This window comes from Vanellus vanellus (genome assembly GCF_965231255.1).
Source record: "Vanellus vanellus genome assembly, chromosome: 5".
In the NCBI taxonomy this organism is placed as follows: Eukaryota; Metazoa; Chordata; class Aves; order Charadriiformes; family Charadriidae; genus Vanellus; species Vanellus vanellus.
This window is the reverse complement of record NC_138910.1, coordinates 18,978,093-19,002,789: the sequence shown is the minus strand read 5'-3', so window position 1 is coordinate 19,002,789 and position 24,697 is coordinate 18,978,093. Positions and strand designations below refer to the sequence as shown.

General features: G+C 48.5%; 1 protein-coding gene across 1 annotated transcript in view; it reads right to left on the bottom strand.

The window, feature by feature from the left end:
• LOC309672048 (unconventional myosin-X-like) overlaps positions 1-23,778 on the bottom strand; it is a gene marked incomplete at its 5' end in the record, with an annotated part of 96,063 nt that extends 72,285 nt beyond the window's left edge. Inside the window, 6 exons of the mRNA XM_082483453.1 lie at positions 2,494-2,628; positions 2,874-3,061; positions 7,362-7,520; positions 13,169-13,267; positions 17,992-18,176; positions 23,766-23,778. Coding sequence (XP_082339579.1) covers positions 2,494-2,628; positions 2,874-3,061; positions 7,362-7,520; positions 13,169-13,267; positions 17,992-18,176; positions 23,766-23,778 — 779 coding nt within the window. The remainder of the gene's footprint in view (positions 1-2,493; positions 2,629-2,873; positions 3,062-7,361; positions 7,521-13,168; positions 13,268-17,991; positions 18,177-23,765) is intronic.
• Between the last annotated feature and the right edge of the window lie 919 nt (positions 23,779-24,697).

The following is a 24,697-nucleotide window of genomic DNA, read 5'->3' as shown; positions in this document are numbered from 1 at the left end:
CATACGACCTCATATAACCCCTCAGGGGTCAGTACTGGAACCTGTCCTGTTCAACATCTTTGTCGGCGACATGGACAGTGGGGTTGAACGCACCATCAGAAGTTTGCCAATGATACCAAGCTCTTTGGCAAGGTAGACACGCTGGAGGGGAGGGATGCCATCCAGGGGGACCTGGACAGGCTGGAGAGGTGGGCCCAAGCCAACCTCATGCAGTTCAACAAGGCCAAGTGCAAGGTCTTCCATCTGGGTTGGGGCAATCCCAAGCACAAATACAGGCTCAGCAGGGAATGGCTGGAGAGCAGCCCTGAGGAGAAGGACCTGGGTGTGCTGATTGACGAGAAGCTCAACATGAGCCAGCAATGGGCGATCGCAGCCCAGGCGGCCAACCGTATCCTGGGCTGCATCAGAAGTGTGGCCAGCAGGTCAAAGGAGGTGATTCTGCCCCTCTACTCCACTCTCGTGAGACCCCACCTGGAGTACTGCATCCAGCTCTGGAGTCCCCAACATAAGAAGGACACGGACCTGCTGGAGCGTGTCCAGAGGAGAGCCACGAGGATGATCCAAGGGCTGGAGCACCTTTCCTATGAGGAGAGGCTGAAAGAGTTGGGGCTGTTCAGCCTGGAGAAGAGAAGGCTCCGGGGAGATCTTATTGCGGCCTTCCAGTACCTAAAGGGGGCCTACAGGAGACCTGGGGAAGGACTTTTTACTAAGGCATGTAGCGATAGGACGAGGGGGAATGGCTTTACCCTGGAAGAGGGCAGGTTCAGATTAAACATTAGGAAGAAGTTTTTCACTTTGAGGGCATTAAGGCACTGGAACAGGTTGGCGAGAGAGGTTATTGAGGGCCCATCCCTGGAGGTGTTCAAGGCCAGGCTGGACGTGGCCTTGGGCAGTCTGGTCTAGTGGGAGGTGTCCCTGCCTATGGCAGGGGGGTTGGAACCCGATGATCTTCAAGGTCCTTTCCAACCTAAACCATTCTATGATTTACTCCTTTGGAGGTTTCTGCCACTGTCACAGGCTCGAACTGGGACCAACCTGCAGCCTCGCCCTAGACAGTACCACACTGCAAGGCTCCCAGCAAGGTCCTCCAGTCATAGGCAAGACAGTCTTGTGTTGGGAAATTTTTGTTTAATTTAATTCAATTTATTAAATAGAATTCAGGTGTTAAGAAAAAGGAGGACACAAACAATAAAACAGGCACTTAAGTAAACATCTTTCCTCCCTCTTCCCAAGGCTTACCTGAAAATCAAACAACTATTGTCCTCCTTTTCTTAGCCTCAGCTTTCATTTTTAACCTCAGGTTACAACCAGTCCCTCACAGCTCCCCCCACAAGGCAGCGGGCAGCACAGGAGGCTTGTTTTAGAATCATAGAATGGTTTAGGTCAGAAGGCACCTTGAAGATCATCGAGCTCCAACCCCCCTGCCATAGGCAGGGACACCTCTCACTCGTTTTCTCGGCTGCTCTTTGCCTCTTACTGCTTTTCCTCAGCTGCACTTTGCTTCTTCAGGATTTCCTGACACTTTTTTCCTTGGTGTTCATGTTCCAGCATGGGTCACCCATGGTCCCTGAAGAGCGTACCTGCCCTGGCATGGGCCATGGTCCCTCAGGGGCATCAGGACCTCCTTTGGCAAGAAGGATCCCCTGCACACTGTATCTCCATGCCCTCGTGGCTGCCAGTTTCTCTCCCGAACACATTTGATCTAGGCACCATGTGCTTCCCTGCTGTCCTGATGCCTTGGCAAGGTTTTGGCAGGTGGTGGTTATTCCCCAGTGCCAGCTCTGGCCAAGACCAGCTCCAACCAGCCCCAGACCCACATGGACCCCACTGCAGCCCCCAGGGAAACCTCCTCGCTCCTGCCTCTTACAGTTCCCGTGAACATTTCTCTGTGAAATCACCTGCCTGGACAGGAAGAGAGCTGCAAGGTGGTGCACAGGACCTGTGAGGGCAAGACGTACTGGTGGCCTGAAACAAATGGAGGCCGGGAGTTGGAGCGTGATGGAGACTCACCACGAGCACAGCCACAACCAAGAGCTGTGGGAGACAGGGACAACCTGGGATGTTACCCACGTCCACTCCAGCCAATTCCATGAGAGACGTGGACCTGAGAGCCAGAAAGAGGGACGGCGCAGTGATGTACAGGCGGCAGCCAGGCAGGCATGGAGAACGAGTTACTGAAGGAAGGAGGAAGCCCAGCCTTGGCGAGAGCATGAATTCTCCAGCTGCCACACACACCCCATGTTGCTCTTGGAAAGAAGCCAAATTAATCCACAAGCCGCTGGGAGAGTGGCCAGCGTGAGGCATCCCGGCGAGACTGCGACCTCCCCATTTCCCTGACATGACACCGTCGGGCTGCACGAGCCTCACCTCACCGCCCAGCTTCAGCTCCATGGGTGGCCCAAACGCAGACACTGCCCCTGCCAAAGGCAGGCTGCCCCAGCACACCAGCACCCGCAGGGACGGGGACCACGGTGCCCGTGGGGGTGACCGTACCTGCTTTCCAGGATGGCTTCTTCCACACGAGTGCTCTTCTCTGATGCAGGGGCCCCCAGGGAGGTCTGGCTCATGGCCGACAGAAATTTCAGCAGCAGCTTGGTGCTCTCGGTCTTTCCAGCTCCGCTTTCCCCACTGTTAAGGAAAAGACAGAGGTTCCATTCACAAATCCAGGACACAACGAGCTAAAGACCATCCCACCCACGGCAGAGAAGTGATCTCCAGGAATAAACACGTGGCGTTTCCACTGCGGCAAGCAGGAGTCAGGCACAGGGTAGGGTAGGATGGTGTGGATATTTAGGCAGATGTCATTGCAAACGGAGCGGCAGGAGCAAGGCGTGTAATGCAGTCAGGGAGTAGCCGGTTCTCCCGTTTCTAACCTTATCAGAACACACTGGCTGTCATGACGCTTCCACAAGCAGCAGTAGCACTCGTTAGCGGTGGCGAAGATATGGGGAGGCAGCTCACCCAGGCGGTGCTGTCTGTACAGGTCTATGGCATCCACACTGTACAGACCAGGGATGGGTTTGTAGGGATTTACTGATGCCAAGATGGAACCAATGTTTGTCTAGGGGGAGAAAACAAAACACAGCAAGGAAATAAAGCTCCTGGAAAAAAAAAAATCACGACAAACCTGGACCCTGAAATAACTCACGATGAAGGGAGAAAGCCTAAATAAGGAAGTTGAGCTTCAGCAAAGAGCTCCCCAATTTGGCAAAGAATGTCAAACCCCAGGGCAGGGGCTGCATGACTGGGTATGGATGAGGCAATTTGAATTTCGCTGCTTTACAATAAAATGTCCTTAGTCTGTTGTCTTTGCTAAATTAAGCTTACACAATTTAAAAACATGAAGCTATCTTCATACCCAGCTACCTTGCACTGTGCTTGAAGCTGAAAAGCAGAGCCAGGACTGCAGGAGTGTCAGGAGATACTTTCAGTGCCCCATCCACAGTCTTAAGCCCCGAAGAGGGGGCTTGGCAGGGTTCAAGCACCTCTTGAACAAAGAGGTGGGACAGAGATATGCACACATGGGTGCAAAGAGCCATTGAAGCGTATCGTTTTTCTTCTACTGAAAAATGCTGTTTGGAGGAGGTTAAATCATTTGGTAAGCTGAATCAAAATTGACAGCTGAAGACAAAGCTGAGTATTTCAAGTCAAAACATTTCTATATTTTCTAAACATTTTATTTTGAAAATATTTCATTTGAAAATCTCGCAGTTCAAGAAAAGAGTTACTAAGGTTTAAAATAAAATACCCAAAGCCTAATATTGAATTTCGAATGTATTCTTTTGTGAAGTCAGAATGAAATTCATTTTGGCTTTTGGGGCATGACTTTTTCGGTTCAGCCAACCAGCTCAAATCCAGTTATTCTCAGAGCTGCAGTTCAGAGCAATGGTACCACCTCTCTCCTAACAAGGGCTTTGTAATATGGTCAACATCCAGCTTAAATCCTGCTGCTGGTGCAGTGGCCTCCTTTATGGGGACATCTTGGGCTGCTCTACTCCAGGAATACCCATTCTCAGCAGGGGTGTCAGAGGAAATACTTAAGATTGCCAAGGTGCCAAGCTTTGTGGCCAGGGACAACATCTAGTATTATTTCCAAACCATGAACTGCGAGTCACCACATACATATACAAGGATTTGCATGCATCCATTGGAGAAGCTGTAAACAAAACACTTGGTGACAAGAAAGATGCGTGCTTTCTCCCTGCCAAATGAAATCTGGGGCCATACTGCAATGCCAAGCTCTGAAGCCAAACTAAGATGCTCGAGTCACCGAAATATTTAAAAATCATTTATTAAAGCAGCAGTCACAGATCATCAGGGGAAACAAAACAAAACAAAACAAAACAAACCAACAAAAAACATTACCTAGCCCTAATTGCATTATCAGTATGAACAGGCTAGCATGGAACAAGACCTGAGGACCCTTTGACATGGACCTTTGTGGGTGGAAATATTGTGGGTGTTGGTGATGGAAGCAATAAGCAAGCAGATGAACTTTGGCAAGACAGGTGGGAGGAAATGGGAGAGAACAGAGAGAAAACCTGGATCGGGAAAAAGCACTATATGACCAGTTCAGCAACAGACATTGTCCAGAGACTGCAAGACAGTGACGTCCATCCTAACACTTCTCCCAGACCTTCACAGTATTTTTTCCTCTCAGATGTTTCATTTTGCATTTCCCACTCCAGGTTCAGCTCTCCCAAGGAACAGAGCTCCCACCTCAGTCCTTTCTAGAACTTCTCCCAGTACAGCCATCTCTTTCAAAGGTGTTTCTAGGAAACTTCTCCATCCCCCAGTTGCAGTCTCCTCATCACCTGCAGTCCCCTATAGACAATTTCTATCCACAATTTTTAATAGTAGCATTTGTGCATCAACCATGTACATACCAGCCACTCTATTAGCAAGGGGTGATCGTCCCCAGAGAACTCTCTAGAGCAGGACAAGCCACACGTGGCATGTCTACTTCTCAAGACAATAGATCCTACTTGGGTGGTTAGGCATGGCAGAGCTAGGAACAGCACAAAACGTGGCAGTACATCTCCTGGTTCATTTATACATCACTCATGTTATGTTGGGTCTACTTTATTAAGGGATGCAGGAATTGCAGGAATGAAGGGGGAAGATACACTTTTAAACGCTGCAGGCTGTTGCTGTGCTCACATAATTTCCTTAAACAGCTTGGTAGAGCTTGAATAGTATTTCTTTGGAAAACAAAAGATACTTTTGCGATTTTAAGTGTTCCTGTAGCATGTTAATTATGGGTACCACATCAGTACTGCTACCTACACTCCATGACCAGAAAGGATCCTCTTTAGAAGTTCATGGTAGGATGCCTCCAGGCACGCAGCTCAAAACTGCACTGCCCTTTTTCACAGCAGTTGTCCATTCCACGTTTTCAGTTTTCCATCCCCACATTATTTATTTTTATTATTATTTATTATTTTTTTTAATACTAATTACCAGTATTCCAGGTTACCCCTTCCTTCAGGTGAATTTGTTTTCCAGAAAATGATGATATCTCTCACCCATTTCTGATCTCTGTGATTTCCTTCCAAATATTTTTGGCCCTGACTGATAGGCATAACTCCTCTCAGTACAGCTTCATCTGCAACTTTAGCCTACTGTGCTCGATCTGCGGAGAGCATGGAGAACGATATTAAATGAACTCAACCCCTGTAACATTCATGGTATTCACAGATCACTGCAAATCATTAGGGGGCACTACAGCTGACATTACCAATTTCTGCTTAACTGAAAACTATACACAGCAGGGCTGTGGCAAAAACTAACAGTTAGTGATAAGGTAACTGCAATATTAATGTCTGAACTGCAGAAATGCAAAACAGCCCTTGTCCGGTTTGGTGTCCTCCAGGTCAGACATTGCACAAACATATGCCCAGATACGGTCCCCCTCAAGAAGGGGCTTACAATCCTTCACCGAGGGTTTCTTCCCAGTGCTCAGCATATTACAGAAGTCGGGCCCCTTCAGAAATCTCCCCAAAATTCAGATCTGAGGTGCACGGCTGACATTCATGCACTATGCACAGGCAAAAAACCGACATCGTATTTAAACTTTTAACAATTTTAACACATGGATGGAGAAGCCACGGACCTAATGTTGAAGAGGAGAAGGAATGACATATCAGAGCTAGAGGAAAGGCTTAAGGAGATACAGCTGCTGTGACACTGTCACAGTGCTGGTGTTGTGGCATTTCTGGTGCAAGGCACAGACTGAAAAGGGAGAGAATCCCGCCTCGCGTTTCAAAGTGTGAGGAAGAGTAACAGGAGGAATGCACCCAAACGGGCGAAGAGCTACACAAGCACATAGCACACATCAAACACGGGTCAGGACGAGCAGCAAGGACAAGGGCCATCAAAAGAGCGTGTGGACGTGGGTACCGCCACAGGGTCACAAGGCTATGTTGACAGACAACGGGCAAGGGAGTCTACAGCAACAAAAAGGAGAATTTGCAGCCTCCTCTGCATCCCAGTGCAGGAGGTGGTTCAGAAATGGGGTCACTTTATTGATCATTCCCTGGAATACAGGTGCGTATGGTTTGGTTGTCTTGGTAACAGTTGCTATGCAACACAGAGAGAGATTTACATTTTTCCTGTCATAATATGAAAAACTCTGGGTGCACGAAGCATGGACAAGCAAGGTAAGAGTAAAGCAAGGGAAGGCAGTCTTTGCAATATATCCTCCTAGTCCTCTCCAAGTCTCAGCAGAGCACGCTGCCATCCCAGCACTCCAGGGATGTCTCGTCCGAGGTGTGCTTTTCTTCACAAGTCCCTTTCCTGACTCTTGCCTCCTTCTTGTGGGCCCGAGAGGGAAATTAGGAGATGCTTTGAGCATTCATCTGTGCAAGAGGAGCAGAGCAACTCAAAAAAGGCACAATTGCACAGAAAAGCCAAAGAATTAGGCAACAGGTTTGCTTTCCTAGGTTTGTCAAGCAGTAGCTTTCTCTGGATCAGAAGGGATACTCAACAGCAACCTGTGTACCCTACACTTTCCAGTCTACTTGGCCATATAAAACTCTGAACAGTAATAGTGGGGAATCTGGGGAACACAAATGCCAGCTTGTAAAACACGAGTGGTCAGGGAGGATAGAGAGCTGCACAATTACCACAAAGCCTAGAGGTGAATGTTCATGTTTTGGAAGTTTTTCTGTAGAAGCAAAGAGGCCCCTCTGGTAGGGGTAGGCTCTCACAGGGCTGATGGAGCTGGCAAGGCAGAAAAACCCCTCCATTTCTATCCACATGAAACAATGCTAAAATCAGTATTTCACATGCAAAAAGTGACAGCCCCGGAGCTAAACTAACATCATCGGCCAGAAGGGACGTGGCCCAGCTTGAGCACTTACATAGATGTTACCCTGTTGGTAGCGCTGGTGCAGGTTGAGCAGGATGGCAGCTTCATGCAGATCTCCCAGCATGGACATGTCTTCTACCCCATCAACGCTGGTCTGGTGCATTGGCAAGACCTTTCCTCTGGAAAGGGAGGCCTTGGGGTACTGGAATACCTGGAAGAATGGGGAGAAGGACAAATAAGCTCATGACACCTGGGCACATGGTCTGATTTCCTACCAGAAACGTGCCCGTTTGCACAGCTTTATACTTCAGCATTGGAAAAGGAAATAAGGCGCAGATCTGCTCCCTATTTTTATAGTCATTCTTCCGTTTCTGTTCCTACCTATTTGAGCTCTCTGGCCAGAAGCCATACAGTGCACTCCCTTGTTTTGCTACAGAGTCAATCTCTCATCTTCACTACTGACAGTGACTTATGAATTCAAGGTTACTTGATTTTTACCAAAATCCTCTTAGCAGGAGCAGCACACCAGCCTCCAGCTGTACCAGGCTGGACAGGTATCACACACTGCACTCACGAGTGGGAATAACGATGGCAGCTGCTCCCAAGACACCAGGAACAGTCTTTCACAAAAACACAGGTGAGATCATATCTGACTGGGGGGAAGTTGAGGTTATCCACATTCCAGGTTTGGCCCTGCACTCTCCATAGGAGCAGCCAGAGAGTGCCCGGGAAAGGCAGTCACGTCAAGAGCAAAGGAACGCAAAGCAGATGAGAAGCCAAATAAAGTGGTGACATCCTGTGTGCATGCTGGCATGTATGTATATGATGCAGCTTTCAGAATGTTTGTACAGTGACAGCTATTAGCTTCTATCACTGCTCTGGGAAGTGCCCACTTCCCTCTCTATGCAGTTGCACTCCTCTTGCTTCAACCTCCGCATCCTTCTTCCTGCTGGAGCTTCCTCCTCCTCAATAACCCACTCCTCAGCTATCAGGTCATCTTCTTCACCCCCTTTCAACACAGCTAAGATTATGTGACTGTTTCCTTCCACCATAGCCACATCCCAGCCCTCCTTTCCTCCTCCTCAAGCACGACGCTGGCATTTCACAAAAGTTATTTCAGTTGCTTCCCACTCTTGGATTCAACGATGCGCCATCTCCCACCCAGCATCCCAAGCTGCACTAGATGGTAAGACCCAAGGTAGACAGATGGGAGACTTCATACGGGCAGCCTGGAGAAGCAAACTGGCCCGTGGTAACCCTTCCAAAGAAACTTGGGCTTTTCCTTCCCTTCTGGGTCTCCATTTCCATCCCTGCTTGTCAGTCCTCCTGGGTGCCAGCAAGAAACTGATGGACCCCGTAGAGAATGAACCATGATCTATAGCATTGATCTAACTGGTTTCTCCTGCCTGCTTTCCTGGAGTCCTCGGGCTGCCGTAACTACTAGGGAGAGGCCATCCACGCAGCTGCAGGCTGAAGACAGAATGAGGTCACCCTGCCCCCTCCAGCGAGCCACCCTTGCGAGTCCCCCGCAGGGAGCTCACTGCTGCAGCGCGTTGCAAGTGCCCACCAAACACCCCTCCTCAGCTCTGAGCCTGCACCCTTGCCACTGCGGGGAAGGAACAACCTGGCATGGGATGTCTTTACCAGACACACACCTCTCCCCAGGATGCCTGCAAAAACGTGCACAATCGAAAACAGCAATTCTGCTCCTGGAGGGAGCTGGGGAGGAGAAGCAGGCTCACTTCCCCAGATGTCTTCACCCCAGGTCTGCCCAGTCACACCTAACGCGACAAAGACTCGGTCTCTTCCACTGGGAAACTGCTCCACAGCCCAATTTTCTCACCAGCCAGGAAGCTTTCAAAAATACCTAGCTCGTTTTCATGAGCAGCACGGAATGAAGCCCACTCCAGCACACAGACTCTCTACAGGCCTCTCTGGTCTTCTCTGCACCACTTCTCCACCCGGGTATCAGAGAGGTATGACTCTGCCAGCAGCACGACCCCCACTCTGCAGGCATGGCCCCAAAAAAAATGCATCATTTTTTTTTTCCCCTCCTTTTCACAGCAGAGGCCTCAGGCACTTCCAGAAGAAAACTGAGGGAGCAGGAAGGGAGAATGGGACAACTAAATTCAGGGGACAGTACAAGCTGCAGATGCACAACATGAACTGGACTCCGTCAGGAGAAAAAACCACTACAGCACTTTCAAACCATGAGGTAGCAAACCACCCTGGCTCTCTCTTCTCTGCTGACTTGGACAAATTTTGGAAGAGGACAAGTCCAAAACAGTATGACGTGATCTTTCCTTAGGTCTGCCGTGCCCTTACTCATTGACCACATTGTCAGCACTTGTGGCCATTTGGGCCAGAAGAGAAACATTAAGAAAATATCTAGGGAAAAGCTGAGTGGACAAATATCCCAAAAGATACCAGGTGGTTGGCAGCACCTTTACCAAGAGGCTGCTGTGCATGAAAAATAACTGTGTGATGGGTCAGAGCTTGTTTGCTTGCTCTTGTAGACAACACAAGAGAAAATGGGACCCTGAATAGCAACAGGGACCCTAAATACACAAGTAAGTGATTAGTAGGGATTAGATCATCACTTGTTAAACCTGTCTTGAGCCACCTGATTGGGGTTATTCAGTCATCCCTCTCTAAATAAAATCTGGTCCATGATCCTCAAAGCAAGTACTCCGGCAGGACTGCAGCAAAGGTGGATTGGGAGCATTGACTCTGGTACCCTCTGGACAGAAACACTGCATAGGTGAAATATACTCCCTGGAGGAGCAGTCTGATGCCACATTGACACCCTAGCCAAGACCAAGATGTCACTTGTCTGTCCCTGAGGCTGGGGAGGTTCACCAAGTACCGTTGTCCTCCATGTCACACCTAGCAGCTCACCCTTCTTCAGGCAGAGGCTGGGGCCTCCAGCCCCACTGAGATTTGGGAGGTGAGGTCTCTGTGCCTCTGGAAAGCACTTGTGGCATGTGGGAGAGGTTTCAGGCCTTCCCTGGCACTGGAAGAGAGCTGGCTTTTAATCTGTCCTCTGCCCTCCAGGGTAGAGACAAGTTTCCAGTCTCCATATCACCAACAGGCTGCAGACACCATCCAGCGTTCTGGAGATAAACATGTGGTGGTTTTTTGTTCCCAAGATTGTGTCAAAGGGGCTTTTCCTGAGGAGTTCTGAGATTAGACCCAAACATGACCCACATAATGACCCTTCAACCCTTAGAGCTTGCAAGGTGCTGCACTGATCCATGCCAGCCAGGCCCTTTCCCACCTCCAGTCACCCCAGCAAAGAGGTTCTTGTTACCCCACTGCTCACTTCTGGACTCCTCCAGCAACATGCTAGAAGAGCAGATTGGAGGAACATCCTCCCCATCATCCCGCTCCAGGTAAGGTGAGCCAGTCCGGCTTCAGCAGCTTGCTGATTTTCCTGGTTGATTTTGCCTGAAGCAAGTGAGAACACAAACTGATCTCTCAGCAGAGCTGCCTCTGGGACATCCCTTTCCCAACAAGTAATACTTAAACAGAAACTTATAGGCATTAATAAGATGATCTTTAGTATTTGAGAAGAAAGCCTGTCAGCTTTCAGTCTAACTACAAATAAGCCATCAAATACTACACAGGCAGCTCACGACACAGCCAAAGAGATCTACTTTCTCCCCAGTGATGAACTGATTGCCTCAGATTTAGCCCACAGTCAGAACAAAACGACCAGGACTCTCCAAGCCCCTGCAATGGTCAGGAATAAAGCAAAACCTGGCTGGCAGACAAGCCAATAAAAGGATTGCCAACCAAGCCAGGCTTTCCAGGGGAGAAATTATTCCTTCTCAGCCTCAGATCAATCCATTAGTGCAACCCTGAGCACATGAGCAAAGCTCCCACCCAGCATCTAAGTTATGTTTATCCATAAAGCATTCAGCTGGTCTGTCTCGACTGTGGTTTCCAATCTTGTGTTTCCTAAGCGTTGGCTCCTCCTTTCCTCCCAGGAAGTCACATCTCTGATGGATTTGTTGCTTGAGGTGGTTTTAAGGAAGTAAAAACAAATGGCAAAAGCTCTGAAGCATGACTGGCCGCCTTACCTCAGAGCTGCAAGAGCTGCAGGGATGTTGGGCCACAGCAAACATGAGGACGTTAGATCTAGGGATCCTAAAATCAGAAAGATCATCTGGCCCATCCATCTCAAAGAAAAGCGAAGATGTTTTCATCTGAGTTTTCACCTGGGGTAAGACAGCCAGTCCTGCCTACAGTTATCAAGCAATGAAGGCAGCAGGCAAGGGAAGCACATAGGACAGCTATTGTGGAGGGCACTGAATAAAGCAAGCCCTTCAATGATCACCATGTGCTTTTTCTGCATAAGCCATAAAGCACATACTCCTTCAGTCTACTGGTTTCTTCTTTCATGGTGGAAAAAAAAACAAATCCAGCTTTTTTTTTTTTTTTTTCTTTTAAGACCTGTGACTCCACCTGGCATTATCCTGTGCACTTTTTCTAGCACAGACACAGGCTGGCGGCGGGTGCACCCACTCAGCTGGCTCTACGGTGGGATTTCTGGTGTCCTTTCAGAGGTGCCAGGTGGGTTTGGAGGATTTTCCAAGGCCACAGAATCATATCAAAAGAGACAGGAGCAAGTCTGGGAGTCACAGAAGTACTCACCATTGGCTGACGCTTCGCAGGCTGCTGCATTACCTGTGATGAATGCCTCTGTGATCTCCTGAACTGAGTAAGTGACTATCCAGCGCTCCCATCACAAGGCAGCTCCTCAAGAAAGGATTTGAGAGGCCACAGTAACCAGATGGAAAATCTGTGTTTGCTAGGTGAGTTTTTGTCTCTGAGAAACAAATTGGGCTCTTTAAAGAGGAATGGTGATTTGAAATCTAGCCCTTTCAAAGCAAGACTGAAAAATATGAGAGTCCTACCACTGACTCTCCACAAGCTGGAGTCCTAAATCCCCTTTTCCCCCTGCATCCTCCTTTGTTTGCCAGGTAAGAGGCTGAAAAAAACCTGTCCGATTTTCTGTAACAAAGAAGCTGCCTGCAGAGCACCGTTAGCAGATCTAATTGCTCACTGCTGGAAGGCACAGTCCTGCCCGTTTCCCCATCCTCCTCCCAGCCCAGGCACTAGTTTGACTCAATAAGAACCTCAGTGAAGGCAGTGAATAGTTTTCCCAGGGTTAGAGAGCAGAGCTGACTCACTGAGGACTTGGATGATCCCCAGAGGTCCCTTCCTACCAATATTACTCCACGAGCACGGGAGCAGGCATGCTGGGGAACCACAAGGAACACAGGGCTGGAAATAAGGCAGGGAAAAGACCTGATTCTTATCGCCAGCAGCGAGCTCTGCTCTCACAGGACCTCAGCTGCCTTGTTGAACTCTCTGATGCGTAGCTTGCTGCACTTAGATAAGGAGCTCACTTCCACGTGCCCCTGACCCAAAGGGCTGATGGCAAAACCCACCGAAGCAGACAGCGGTGAGCCCAACAGCCCTTGCAGCAGCACGGCTGGCAAGAAGCACACCCTGGCAGAAAGGGCTGCTGAGTTGGTAGAGCTGCTTCCTTCCTAGGAGCATTTCGCCAATATAATGGTTTTGCTACGCTGTTAATGCAACTCCTTCAAAGATGGCACAAGAAAAGCCAAGCAAAGGAAAGTGGGCAGACAAATGAACAGAAGAAAGAACAATCTTATCTTTTTAACCTTCCTTAGACCTTTGGCATGGTTTGTAACAGAGCTGGGTCCATTTTCAGACACAATTGCAGCATTTCAATTGATAAATTTCCTTTTAACGTGAAGGTTGTAGAAGACCCAAGAAGTCCATCTTGCAACTTGGCATAGGCTACAGCCTCACGCAAACTTCACTTACCGTGCCGTAATCTGAGGTGAAGAGCACGTTTCCATCGGCAGATGAGCCAACAGTGCATGGCTGCAGCTGGTCCTGCTCCCGCAGCCATACCCTGGCACCCTGCAAAAACCAGAAGACCTCCCGTTAGAAAGAACTGGAACTTGCAAGATCTGTACACGGGGTGCAAACACCCACGGAAAGCTGGGGGAAGCTGCAGTATTCAGAGGCGACTTCCAAGCTACAGCTGCTTAAAATTTTTAAGCAAGTCCTAGTTACGTTTTCAGGGAAACTGGTTTTGACTTTCTTAACGTAACATGAGAGGACGAAAAAGCAGTTTTAATCAGCTTCATGCAGAAACCAATGTAAGGAAGCATCAGTTTTTATAAGAAGAGTCATGGAAAGATACAAAAACACGCACAATAGTGGGTTTGACTGTCTAAATATTTTCAAACTTAGAATAGCTGGTCATTAAAAATCATGCTATAATAATAATAGAAAATGTAAATAAAGCATGTTTAGAGTTTCATACACCCACACATCATTGTAAGTCAAAATGCTTCCAGAAGTCATCAGCTACAGCTAAGTAGACTTCACAGAGCTTTTTCCTCTCTTGCAAAAGTTTCCTTGCGTAAATGACATGACTTGAGTGTTTCTCCGACGTGTATATAAACTGATGTATATACACTCTGATGTATATATAGTTTCACACACACCACAGCATCTTAAATTCCTCAGTGTCTCCCAAGTCAACCCTGAGCACCAGACTTCTGGTAACACAAATGCAAGGATCTGCAGGACAAGCAGATCTCATACCTCGCCTACCAAAAAAGTGCTGGGGAAATCAGTTTGCTGGCCTGGCCTCTTCTGCCCTGCCCGACTTTGGGACCTGGTTCAAGGGAAAGAGCAGGAACACGAAAGCAAATCAGGGAGAGCGTGACCTACAATTACCCAGAATTAGGCATAACGTCACACCCACATTTCAGTTATTGCAAACTAATCTGTTCCATGTCTTTCCATAGAGATCACATAAACTCTGCGTAGATAATTATTGAGAAAAAGCCAAAGTGCTCAACTGTTGAGTAACGTTAAGGCCATCCTGCTTTTCATCGATTCATAGACCTACTTTCTTCTTAATTTGTTTTCTGCCCCCAAGTTATTGATTATAAAACCCCTTCCTATCCTCTTAAACCCGTCAGCACCGTTAGCTCTTTGCTTATAGGCTTATTATGTCTGAAGAGATGCAATAGTATTTCTACAGCATATTATACAGAATGTGGAACACTAATTGTATTTTTAATGATTTATTTTGGTTTAGGTGGGTTTTTTTCTAAAACTACTTTGGTCGCTTTAAACACTTTGGTACCCTGGATTTTCCTTATTGTAGAAGATATGTTTACTGGCCAACCTCCGGTCCTCAGAATGAAGAGGCTAGTTTTAATGACATTAAAAAAGGCCTACATAATTCTAGCTTTGCTGCTGTGTTCTGCTCTAGAGTTTCCACAACAGGCAGATTAATTTGCCCTCACCAAATGAATGAAAAGCACCAGTGCATCTGATCAGTACCTAACCCAAGAATAGTGTGCGAAGATCACCCTCGTGGCCAGCGAGCAATAGAAAGCATTGCTGTCTTATGTTGCAGATTCAAGTTTCAAGATCCCAGAGAGCCAGTAAGCAACGCATTGAATACAGATTTTGAGGAACTATATAGAGGCCTTCATGACATCCTCTTACATTTTCTGAAAATCTTGATGCTTGAGACTAAGTGTCCTGAGGCATCTGGGCAAGACATTGCTGTTGAGAAATCAGCCGTTTCCCAAATCCCATGCTGACTGTTCCGCACAAACGTATGAACAGCAACATGCGTTAGTAGATTTTTATGCTATTTTCACCAAAGGCTCCTACTACCATCACGGCACCGAGAGCAAAGAGTCAGAAAACAGCGAAGTTGCGTCTGGAGTTCCCAACAGTGGGATGAAAGAAAACCTTTTCTAATCCACTTATCACGAACGCTCATGCCCAACAGGGCATTGCAACGCCTTCAGACACCAGTAACCCAGGAGCACACAGATGGGAGCCTGCAGGGAAGAGCAGTTTAATCAGGAGCCAAGACTGCGCCGCCCCACACACACTGCACCCCGATGCCATGGCAGGCACAGAAACGCGCACACACCTCAGCACTAGGAGTGTGCCACGCTCACAGAACCCTACATGGTCTCTCCCTGCAGACCCGGGGGGGTCAGGGTTACACACACTTTCCATTTCCTGAGCTTGGAAATTAGTTTGGAGATAGAGGCAGTTGACAATCTGACACACAGGAGACACTCCCCGGGCACGAACACCGTTATTTAATAGGTACCATTTAGAGAGAAAAAGAGGGGAGATGGGCAGTGAGATCCCTCTGGCATCTTCAACACCTAGAAATTATCCAAAAGTCCAGACCCCTTTCTCCGCAGAAGTCCATGTGCAAAAGTAGTAACAAATACTCCCCAAAGGAGACCAAATTCTTTTGTACAATATTGCACCATTTCCTACAGACTTAGGGCAGATCCTGCTGTGTGCTGCTAAAGGAGTAGAAGGCAACATGATGAAACTCCCAGGCACTCTGGCATTTCAGCTGCCCAGAACTACTTACTTCAGCTTACTTTGATGTTGTAGCTGTTTTTACAACAGCAATTGCCTCTGCCCAGTAGAATAACTGCACCCATTTATGTTGTTTCCAAAAGGAACATCATGCTGAGCCAGCCAGAATAGGAACCACAGAGCAAATAATTATTGTAACTTCTGCCCAGCGTAGCCCCCGTTTCCTGAAAGGCTGAGGTTTGTTTTAGTGCATCTCCTTCCATCAGCCCGTTTTTCTAAACATGAAATTCCCCAAGGAGCCTTGGCTAAAGACAGAAACAGATGGTGACACCAAAGAGACTGCCCTCACACTGCTCCCCTCTCCCCCAATACCACACATTTCATTGATCAGTTGAAAGGATTAAATTGAGCAGAAAACCTCCAAGAACTGCCAGGCAGCAAGGCTGAACTTCCACGGCAGAAGCAAGGGCAGCAGAGCATGGCCCAGCACTGCAGAGCAGCGACCTGCCGGCTCTGGTGGGTCCCAGCTCCTGCTGGCACCGCAGACGATGGGAAAACCCTTCAGTTTTCAAACTGGGATGTAGAAGGTCTCACCCACGTCCAGAGACAAAAAGAGTTTAACAAAATGAAGCAACAAGCAATCACGGATTTGAAAAGAAGACCTTAAAAGACAGCTAAGGAACAGCAGAGTGATGATTTTGTGTAACTGCTTTCCACTGAATAAAGCCGGCTGAATACGGATGATACAGTTAACTTCAACCCCTCAGATAATGAGAATAGCTCACCCCCTCCCAATTCTTCTTTTAACTGGGAGTTTATTAGGGGGTTGTTTTAAGTGGAGCAACAACAGCAGGTACTGAAAGAAAGAATAAAGTAGTAATGTACCAGAGTTCCTGTATGGAGGGTAGGTCACTCAAATGTTAAATGAACTCTGAGAGACCAGCATCCTCGTTCCTATGGCCTCAGTGATAATCTGTCCGTGAACCGGCCTTGCCACAAAGTGCATAGCAAAGCACAATCCTGAAAACTGATCCCATAACAGAGGGTTATAATTTAGAAAACAAAGTTGCTTGCATGCCGAGCCTACCGTTTCATCAGTAGTGCCTCCCTCTCACACCATGCTCTCTTCCACTGTGGACAGTAAACTCTAAGATGTCGCTTTTCTCAGTTCACATAACACCTGGCCCTTTGGGGTCCTACGCTTGGAAATAAATAACATTTCCTGGTATCCATGATATCCAGAAATCAATTGAAGCCATAGATTTCTTCGGCCTTCTCTGGCTTTTTTAAGAGTGACTGATACCAGGAGTTCTCTCTTGCATTCCCACGCCTGTATCCACATCCAAGCGGACACGGCATGCCGTGTGGGCAGGGAGAGGATAAAGGAGACCTTGCACAGTGGTACCCCAGGGACAGGGCATAGAGGCAGACAAGCAGGTCACAACCCTGACGGCAGAAGCAAAGCACCCAGGCATTAAAGCAGAGTGTGCAGCTACCAGCAGGTACACCCTCCTCATCAGCTATCCTCCGACTGAAGGCAAAGAGAGTGCCAGAGGACAAGACACAGAACTCTGTACCTGCCTTTGCCTCTCCACAACCTGCCAGCCCAGCAGGTGACACGTTCAGGGACTGACATGAGCAAGCCACTGCTCTGCAACTGTGCTGTATCCTGCAGTCATCTTCTCCTGCTCTCCTCTTATTTGTGTAGTCCAGACTATCCTTGAATCTTCATATTTCCCCAGGACCTCCTCTTTTCTGGAAATGGCTTCTTCCCAGGTGCAAGGGAGAGCGAGCTGCCCCAGCTGTACAGGATTTGAGGAGACAGCAGCACTGCCTCTGACAGCACTCACGTGCCCCATTCCTCCTTGTGCACAAACCTGCACAACTCCCAGAAGGAACATGCTTGGCAGGGTCTGCAACCGTGATGGGTGCATCAATTTTGCAGGAGCTATTCAGAGCAGAAAAGCGCTCTTGGTTGGAAGACGCCTTCCAGGGTACGAAACACGCACAAAATTGTCGGCTCTGTTCCCATTATGGGAGGCTTTTGTGATGTTTTCTTTTGTGAGTGAACATAGTTCTGAGGATCCAAATGAACCTGCAAACACAATGCTGAAGAGGCTCTTGCAGTGCCTTGGGTTGGGTAACTATCCCCGACGGCTGCTGCAGCTGTGCTGTCTCAAAAACGTGAGAAATGTCTCTGCACTGTGATTCCAAGTTAAAAATTGCTGAGTTTTTCCAGCTGTAACTATTGTGTATATACATACCTTCGTCGTCCTAGCACACTGAAGCTGTTCAACGGATATCAGGCATCCAAACCTTGTGCTTTTTCCTGGCGATGGATCCACACGCTCCCAGGCTTGGAAGCAGCATTGCGCTAAGCCGGCGTTCTTCCCAGCCTCAACGGGCTTTGTGGTTGTAAACCACGCAGCGGAGATTGGGCTAGAAAGGCCTTTGCAACCCAGACAAAGTCAGGATCAGGTTTCAATAAATGCACTTTTCAACAGATTGATCTAGATGATCATGAATAAGTGATAGGACAGATATAAAGACACTTAGCTAATGGATACAAGATTGGTGGGGAGGGGGAGTCCCTGACACCCTAGACCCTTATGGGAAGGAATGCAGCCTTGCAGTTTTTCTGATGTCAGCCTGAAATGAAGTCATACAGCCAGTCCCTGGGTTAGATCTGATCAGCAAAACCTGGAGCAGCTGCTGGAAGGGAGGGGGAAGCTCAGGAGGCCACAGGTAAAGAGAGATACAAAAGCAAGAACAGCTGAGCTGCCAACAGCCAGCATGGAGCAGCTGGCACGAGGGACTATACCTGCAACAGCACCAGGGATAACAGAAGTCTACTTCTTGCAAAGCACAAGGATGACACACTGCAGAGCAAGAAGGGACTGGATTTCACCCAGGAAGGACCCATGGCTCCCACACAGTAGCCCACTTGGCCCAGGCAGCTTCTGGAAGCCACCACAGCTCACGGAGCCTAGCACAAAGCTGCAGCCACGGGTCCTACTGCTCCAGAGCTGCAGCCCAGGCTGAGCCGGTGACTCAGACTAGTCCTACCAATTAGCAGCCCCATTCCTTACTAATTAAGGAGCAAAGCCTTCGGCCTGCCAGCAGCTCTGCAGAACTGCAGAATCAGGAAAAGGTTTGTGCATTTTTTATGCTGTCTAATCTAAGAGCAGTTTGTCACTTCTGGTCACTGATGTATGTGCACTGCTTCCCACCCCTCTTCTGCCTCCCCCTCCCATCTGTTCTGTTCCTCTCTCCTCCCCCAGTTTGGCTGCTACACAGCTTCTCTTCTCCCCACTCTCCTGCACATCTCCCAGCTTCAGATATCCCCCAGGAAATGCCTGGTCCTTGAAGGTAATTCTTGCTCTTTTCAAACGAGCAACTACCCACTACAGCAACCACACCGGCTCTTCACCGTGAAAGTGGAAGGAGCGAACCCCCAACTGTCTTCCCACGCTTCAAGGCCACCCTTTGCCCTGAGCACAAGGTGCACAGGGAGGAGGCAGGCGTGCATCCTTCCAGACTTGACTGCAAGCTCTCCCCAGGCTCAGATTAAGATGAGCTGCCCCCTGCAATTCCACCACGAGCAGCGGAGTCGCTGGCCTCCTCAGGTGAAGCAACAATCCTATAGAGTCTGCAACTACTCACCTGCCTCAAAAATGCATACTAAAGCTCTGTTCATAAAAGCCAGCACCGCTTCCGTGCCTTCTCTACAAGCTCTTCCCCACCTAAAACTTGAATTTAAAACAAGTCATTCACCAGGGCACGTTACTCACATGGATCAACAGATGTGTATTCCCTGTCTCTGAACATCCCTGACACATCATGGCAACGCTGGCTTTCCTACGTCTTCTCTGAAGCCCTGAAAGGAAGGAGCCAACACGGTATGTGCAAAAGCCTAGCCTGGCCCTAGCAGAGCTTTCACTGACCGGCTAGCGGCTCCAAACTGAGCAAGTGAAGAGCTATTCCTGCCCTGCCCTCAACACGGGCATTGCTTTGGGTCTCCTCTCCCTCTCGCCACCAAATATATAGTGAGGAAGATTCCTTGCAGCTCCCTCCCTCTCTCAAATTTGGCCAATGGCTTTAAGGTTGAAGCTGGGCTGACAGATGGCTGAGTGGCATCCAAGGTCCAGAGAGGAGAGCTCAAGGACCTCAGGAAGCCACAAGGATACAGCAGTCTGTCACAGGGACGCCAGCTCCAGCATCCTGCCTCTGAGGAGCCACAACGCAATGCGTTTTGTAAAAATCTCAGATGAGAGTCCTGAAATAGTATTTCTTCTGCGATGTTTGTTACACATAATTTGGGATTATGTCCAATGCCTTTTTGCATTTTGCCACATCCTTGACTTCAATAATTCCCTGCCATGCGGAGTCCTACCATCTACTCACACTTTATATGGAAACATACACTTTTTAATCAATCAGTCTCATCACTGTGAAGCAGAAAATCCCTTTTTCTTGCAGTCAGAGGTGGAGGAACAGAGGAATCCAATCCACCTTCTCTGTCTCATCCATTATTTTCTGCTCTTTTGCCACGTCTCCCCCTATTTGTCATTTTGCTAATAAAGTATTCCCAGGGTTTTTAAACTCTTCACGTGAGACATTTTCCTGGTGTTTGATCGTCCTCAGTGTCCTTCCCTCAAACACCAGACAGAAAGCAGGTGGAGTGCCTCTGAGCTGGGATGCACTGTCAGCCAATCTGAAACACGAGTAAAAGGGGGGAAACAGCCCACGTAAGTACGAAGCTGGGAAACAGTAAAGACAGTAAAGTCCATGTTTCACTATCTTCTCTTCTAAAATCATTGGGGAGAAAGACGTGCTTGTAGGAGCATCCAACTACTGGATGGGAATGGCAGCATTGTGAGTAACAGCAGAGACGTGCAGAAGTTTTTAATAAACACCCCTGGAAAGCACCCCTCTTGCACCACACTGAGGTGCTGAAGTGCTTTCCCATATATTAGTAAACGGAAAGGATGTAAAACATTTTAAAAATCAACAGCCCCACAAGTTCCCAGAGATCTGTCCAGTAAAGTTTCTCACCAGCTGATTTTCAATTTTGATAAGCCTAGAAATGATGAGGAAATTCCAAGAGACTGGAAAGGTCAGAGCCTAAAGGAGGGCAATAGCAGGATTATCCCAAGTAACCATGGGTCGCTTAGTCTCACAATCCCAGGGAAAATACGGGGGGTTTGCCTTCAGCTTTTCCCTTACAGAGACTCTAGCTTTAATCATTGTCCGGTGCCAGTCAACATGTGGAAAGAAGTCTAGTCAAATAGACTTCTTCGTCCTTCGCATCCAAGCAAAAAGATAAATAGGACAGTAACAGATTCTCATGGCATTGATCATCTGGAACACATCATTCTGATAAAAGTCAGACCTTGGGGAGCAAACAGCAGCAAAGGGATCTCAAAACAGTTGTTATGAACGGGGAAAATCAGGACTAAGAGGGAGTTTCTACCAAAAACTCAGCAGAGGCAGTGCTATTTTGCATTCTCATCAAGGACCTAACATCAGAAGTAGGGCTGACAGTACTAGCAGATGCCAACATCTGGTAGATCACTAAGTACCCACCAGGATGAGACCATCAGAGCAGTGTGGATTCCACAGTCCGCTTGTTTGAACAAAATGGGATTAAAATACAGCCAAACTGAAAGGTCAGCTTCAGGGTAGAAGGAATGCAAGGAGCACTTCAAACGGAGGAATGTCTTCTGCAAAGTCACAGACCCAAAGAGGACTGCAAATTGCTGAACAGGAACTCCCAGGACATTTGGTTGCAACAAAAGCTGATGCGTGTCTGGGATGTATAAACAGGAGTAAGGAAGTTTACTGCTTACTTATGCTTTGAGGTGCGAGAGAAGCCTTCCAGAGAAAATCTAAAAAATCCGGTCATTTTTGCTATTCGGAAAGATCCCTTGTAATGCAAAAGTACTTGTGAAAATGTTAATGTCATTATGTAGATTTGCCAGAGCCAGGGCTGCCCTATCTAGCCCAGACGCTGATAGCGGGGGGGATCACAGCAGCGTGTGGCCCAGCGTGGGCTGCAAACCTCACCTTGGTCCCCGCATACTCAACTAACTAACCCCTGCCGCGAGGACGCCGCTGCCGGCAGTACCGAGACCATTGCTCTGCTGCCTGCTGCCTCACCTTTGTCAGCAACCCGGTGCCGGAGGATAATTTCTCGCAGACAGAGAAGTTACTTGGGATGAAACAACTCTCATGAAGCAGAAAAAAAGTAGGGCCCAAAAACGCATGGAGCTGCCAGACACTTTAGAAATGAAGCAGGATTTATTTTAAAACAAGGTTGTGTAACCACTTGAAGAAACTGCAGAAGGCGGGGGATCCTCCAGAAATAAGAAGCCTTTCCAGAAAGTGTGATTCAGCCAAATCTTGATCATTGGCTCAAGACGCAGGTAGCAGGAATTGACAGGACTAATGCACAGCCCTGGTCCTAACCCAAATTTCCCCCCTTCCCATCAAATAGGCTGATCACTGTATCTACGAGAGGCCCCACCACCGGTTCAGTTGTTACACTAATTATTGTGTTTATAATGACAGGACCCAAGGGACCCCGGACGCTGTGCCAAGCGGTGCATGGCAGACAGGCTCTCCGTAGGTGTTTTTCCTGGGATTCGGCTCTACAGCACTGCTGAACTGTGTGCCATCTCGGATGGAAATGAGGAGGCAGAACCACAGAGCTCAGGGTAACTGGAGGATAACCAGGAAACCCAGACTCGCAGAAGTTTCAGTCTTAATGATCACATTTAAATAGCTCGCACATTCTCCTCAATGCAAAATGGGAAATAAGAAATTGCGAAACATTTGCGATTATTATGTTAAAAAAAAAAAAAAAAAGCGAGGCAAGAAGTGAAACCGGAGCGGTACGAGGTGGTTTTGGAGGCAGCAACGGGGCCGCTGCAGGCTGGCACAGGGAGACCTGGCTCCCCTTCACGGGGGGGCTCCCACCCAGCGCCTGCGCCAGCCCACCCTCACACCGCTGATAGGATCTGACAAGGTTGCAGCTCACGCAGCCTGGTTCCAGATGAATGCCCTAAGGAGGGAGCTAACTGGGCTCCCTCTCTTCTGCCAGACACTTCTTCATGTCACCTTTGGCACAAGAGCTTTCTTCCCTGCAATTGCTGCTCCACAACAGGGCAGACGGGTCCTTTTGCCCTACATCTGCCTCTTTATCACTCTGAATGGTTTTGGGAAGATGCCGTTGGGATGGAGGATTCTGCATCCATGCTACACCAGCCCCACGGATATCTTCAAGGACAGCGGTACTCCTCTTTAGCTGAACTACACTGACTAATTAAACAGAGAGGGGTTGCTCTCTTTGGTATTGACTCAGAGAGCATTACATTCACAGCATGAATGTAACAGTCAGCATTTCTCTGTCTCTTCCCAATCTCTCCAGATCCTCTTTTCTAAGAGGTCACCATATTCTTGGTAAACTGAGAGGAGGTCATCAGGGAAAGTCGGCAAAGCACATGGTCCTCAGGGGAGGAGAGAAGCTTGGTGGGAATACTCCTTCACGGAGCAGCCCCACGCTGAAGACGACGATGCTGTTTCTTTCCAAGATGGCCTTTTCCTAAGCCAAGGGTTGTTAATACACAGGCACTCAGCTCATTGTTATCTTGAAAGACAGCACATCACTCATGGTCAGCGTCATCCATTTCCCTCGTCTCAGACAGGAGTCTCTGGAAGGATTCTCTGGGACACCCAGCCATGCTCTTCTCTCACAGGAACTCCATCTTCTCCCCGCTTCAGGGAGTGTGGGGAGGGCAAACCAAGCTGCTGAGAAACCTAATCCAGGATGCCATGTACGAGCCCTCCATACCCAGCACAGCCTGGGTTCCCTGGGGACACTGATCTCTGAATGATGCAGCCAGGCAGCTTCAACCAAGAGCTCGTGAGAATCGCATGTGCAACCAAAAATCAGAGCAGTCCCGTACCTGCTGCAGGAGACAGGCTCCACACTGCAAAGGCACATTCGCAGACAAGTCCTTTCAGCTCTTCTCCTTACCCATGTACTCCATCTGCGAATGCTTACACATGTGAGTTTACACCAGGACTATGGAGCCATCAGACACCTGGAGGACAGTGTGTACAGCTGAGTGTCACATGGCCAGCAAAGGGTCACACTCTGCAGACTAGCTGATGGCTTTGTGGAGTAGTCAGAAACTTTCCAGTTGCATCAGGCAGTCAGCACTACCATGCAGCAGCTAGGGCAAAGCTGTCAGAGCAAATGAGACCTGGTGAAGCTGCTTGCTTGCTCCCCACCATGATGCTTCGGTTTGGGGCCAAGAAAGCAGCTCAGATACATGCATGGTGGCAACTTGGGCAGCCCTTGTGCTCCTCCATGGGCTTGACCCTGAGGCTTTCTGCTGGTCTGCATGTGTCCTCAGGGGAGGTGGCTCAGCTCCCTACTTCCACGGCAGACGTCCCAGGCCACAAAGAAGAAATGGCCTGCAGCCAGGAGAGGATGGGGGACAGTAAGTGAAGACCAGGCCAGCTATAGGGAAGAGCCACACAGGACATGAGCACAGGATCCACCCTGCTTTTCTCTCTCAATGTCAGAAAGCTTAAGGACTTTCGGGGATTTATTTTACAACATAGATGAAAAGCATTGCACTTCACCAAAAAAGCAATGATAAAAACTGTTTAACACTTAAAATGCCAGCATTTCTAGGCCAGTGGCACATGAGCAGGAGAACAGCATCTGTGACTCCACTGGATGCCGCTGCTCAGTGCAGGCTGACCGTGGGGCCGTGCCGGCTGGTCACTCCAACTGGAGAGCAGAGAGGAACGGGATGGGAGAAGTGTCTCCTTTAACCCTGGCCATGACATTCCTGCTCCTTGGGGGAATTGGAGAGCGAGTCACATCCTCTGTGTCACCCCCACATCCTGCCCACACTCCAGACACGCAGGGAAACTATCATCCGTCACCGTGCCACA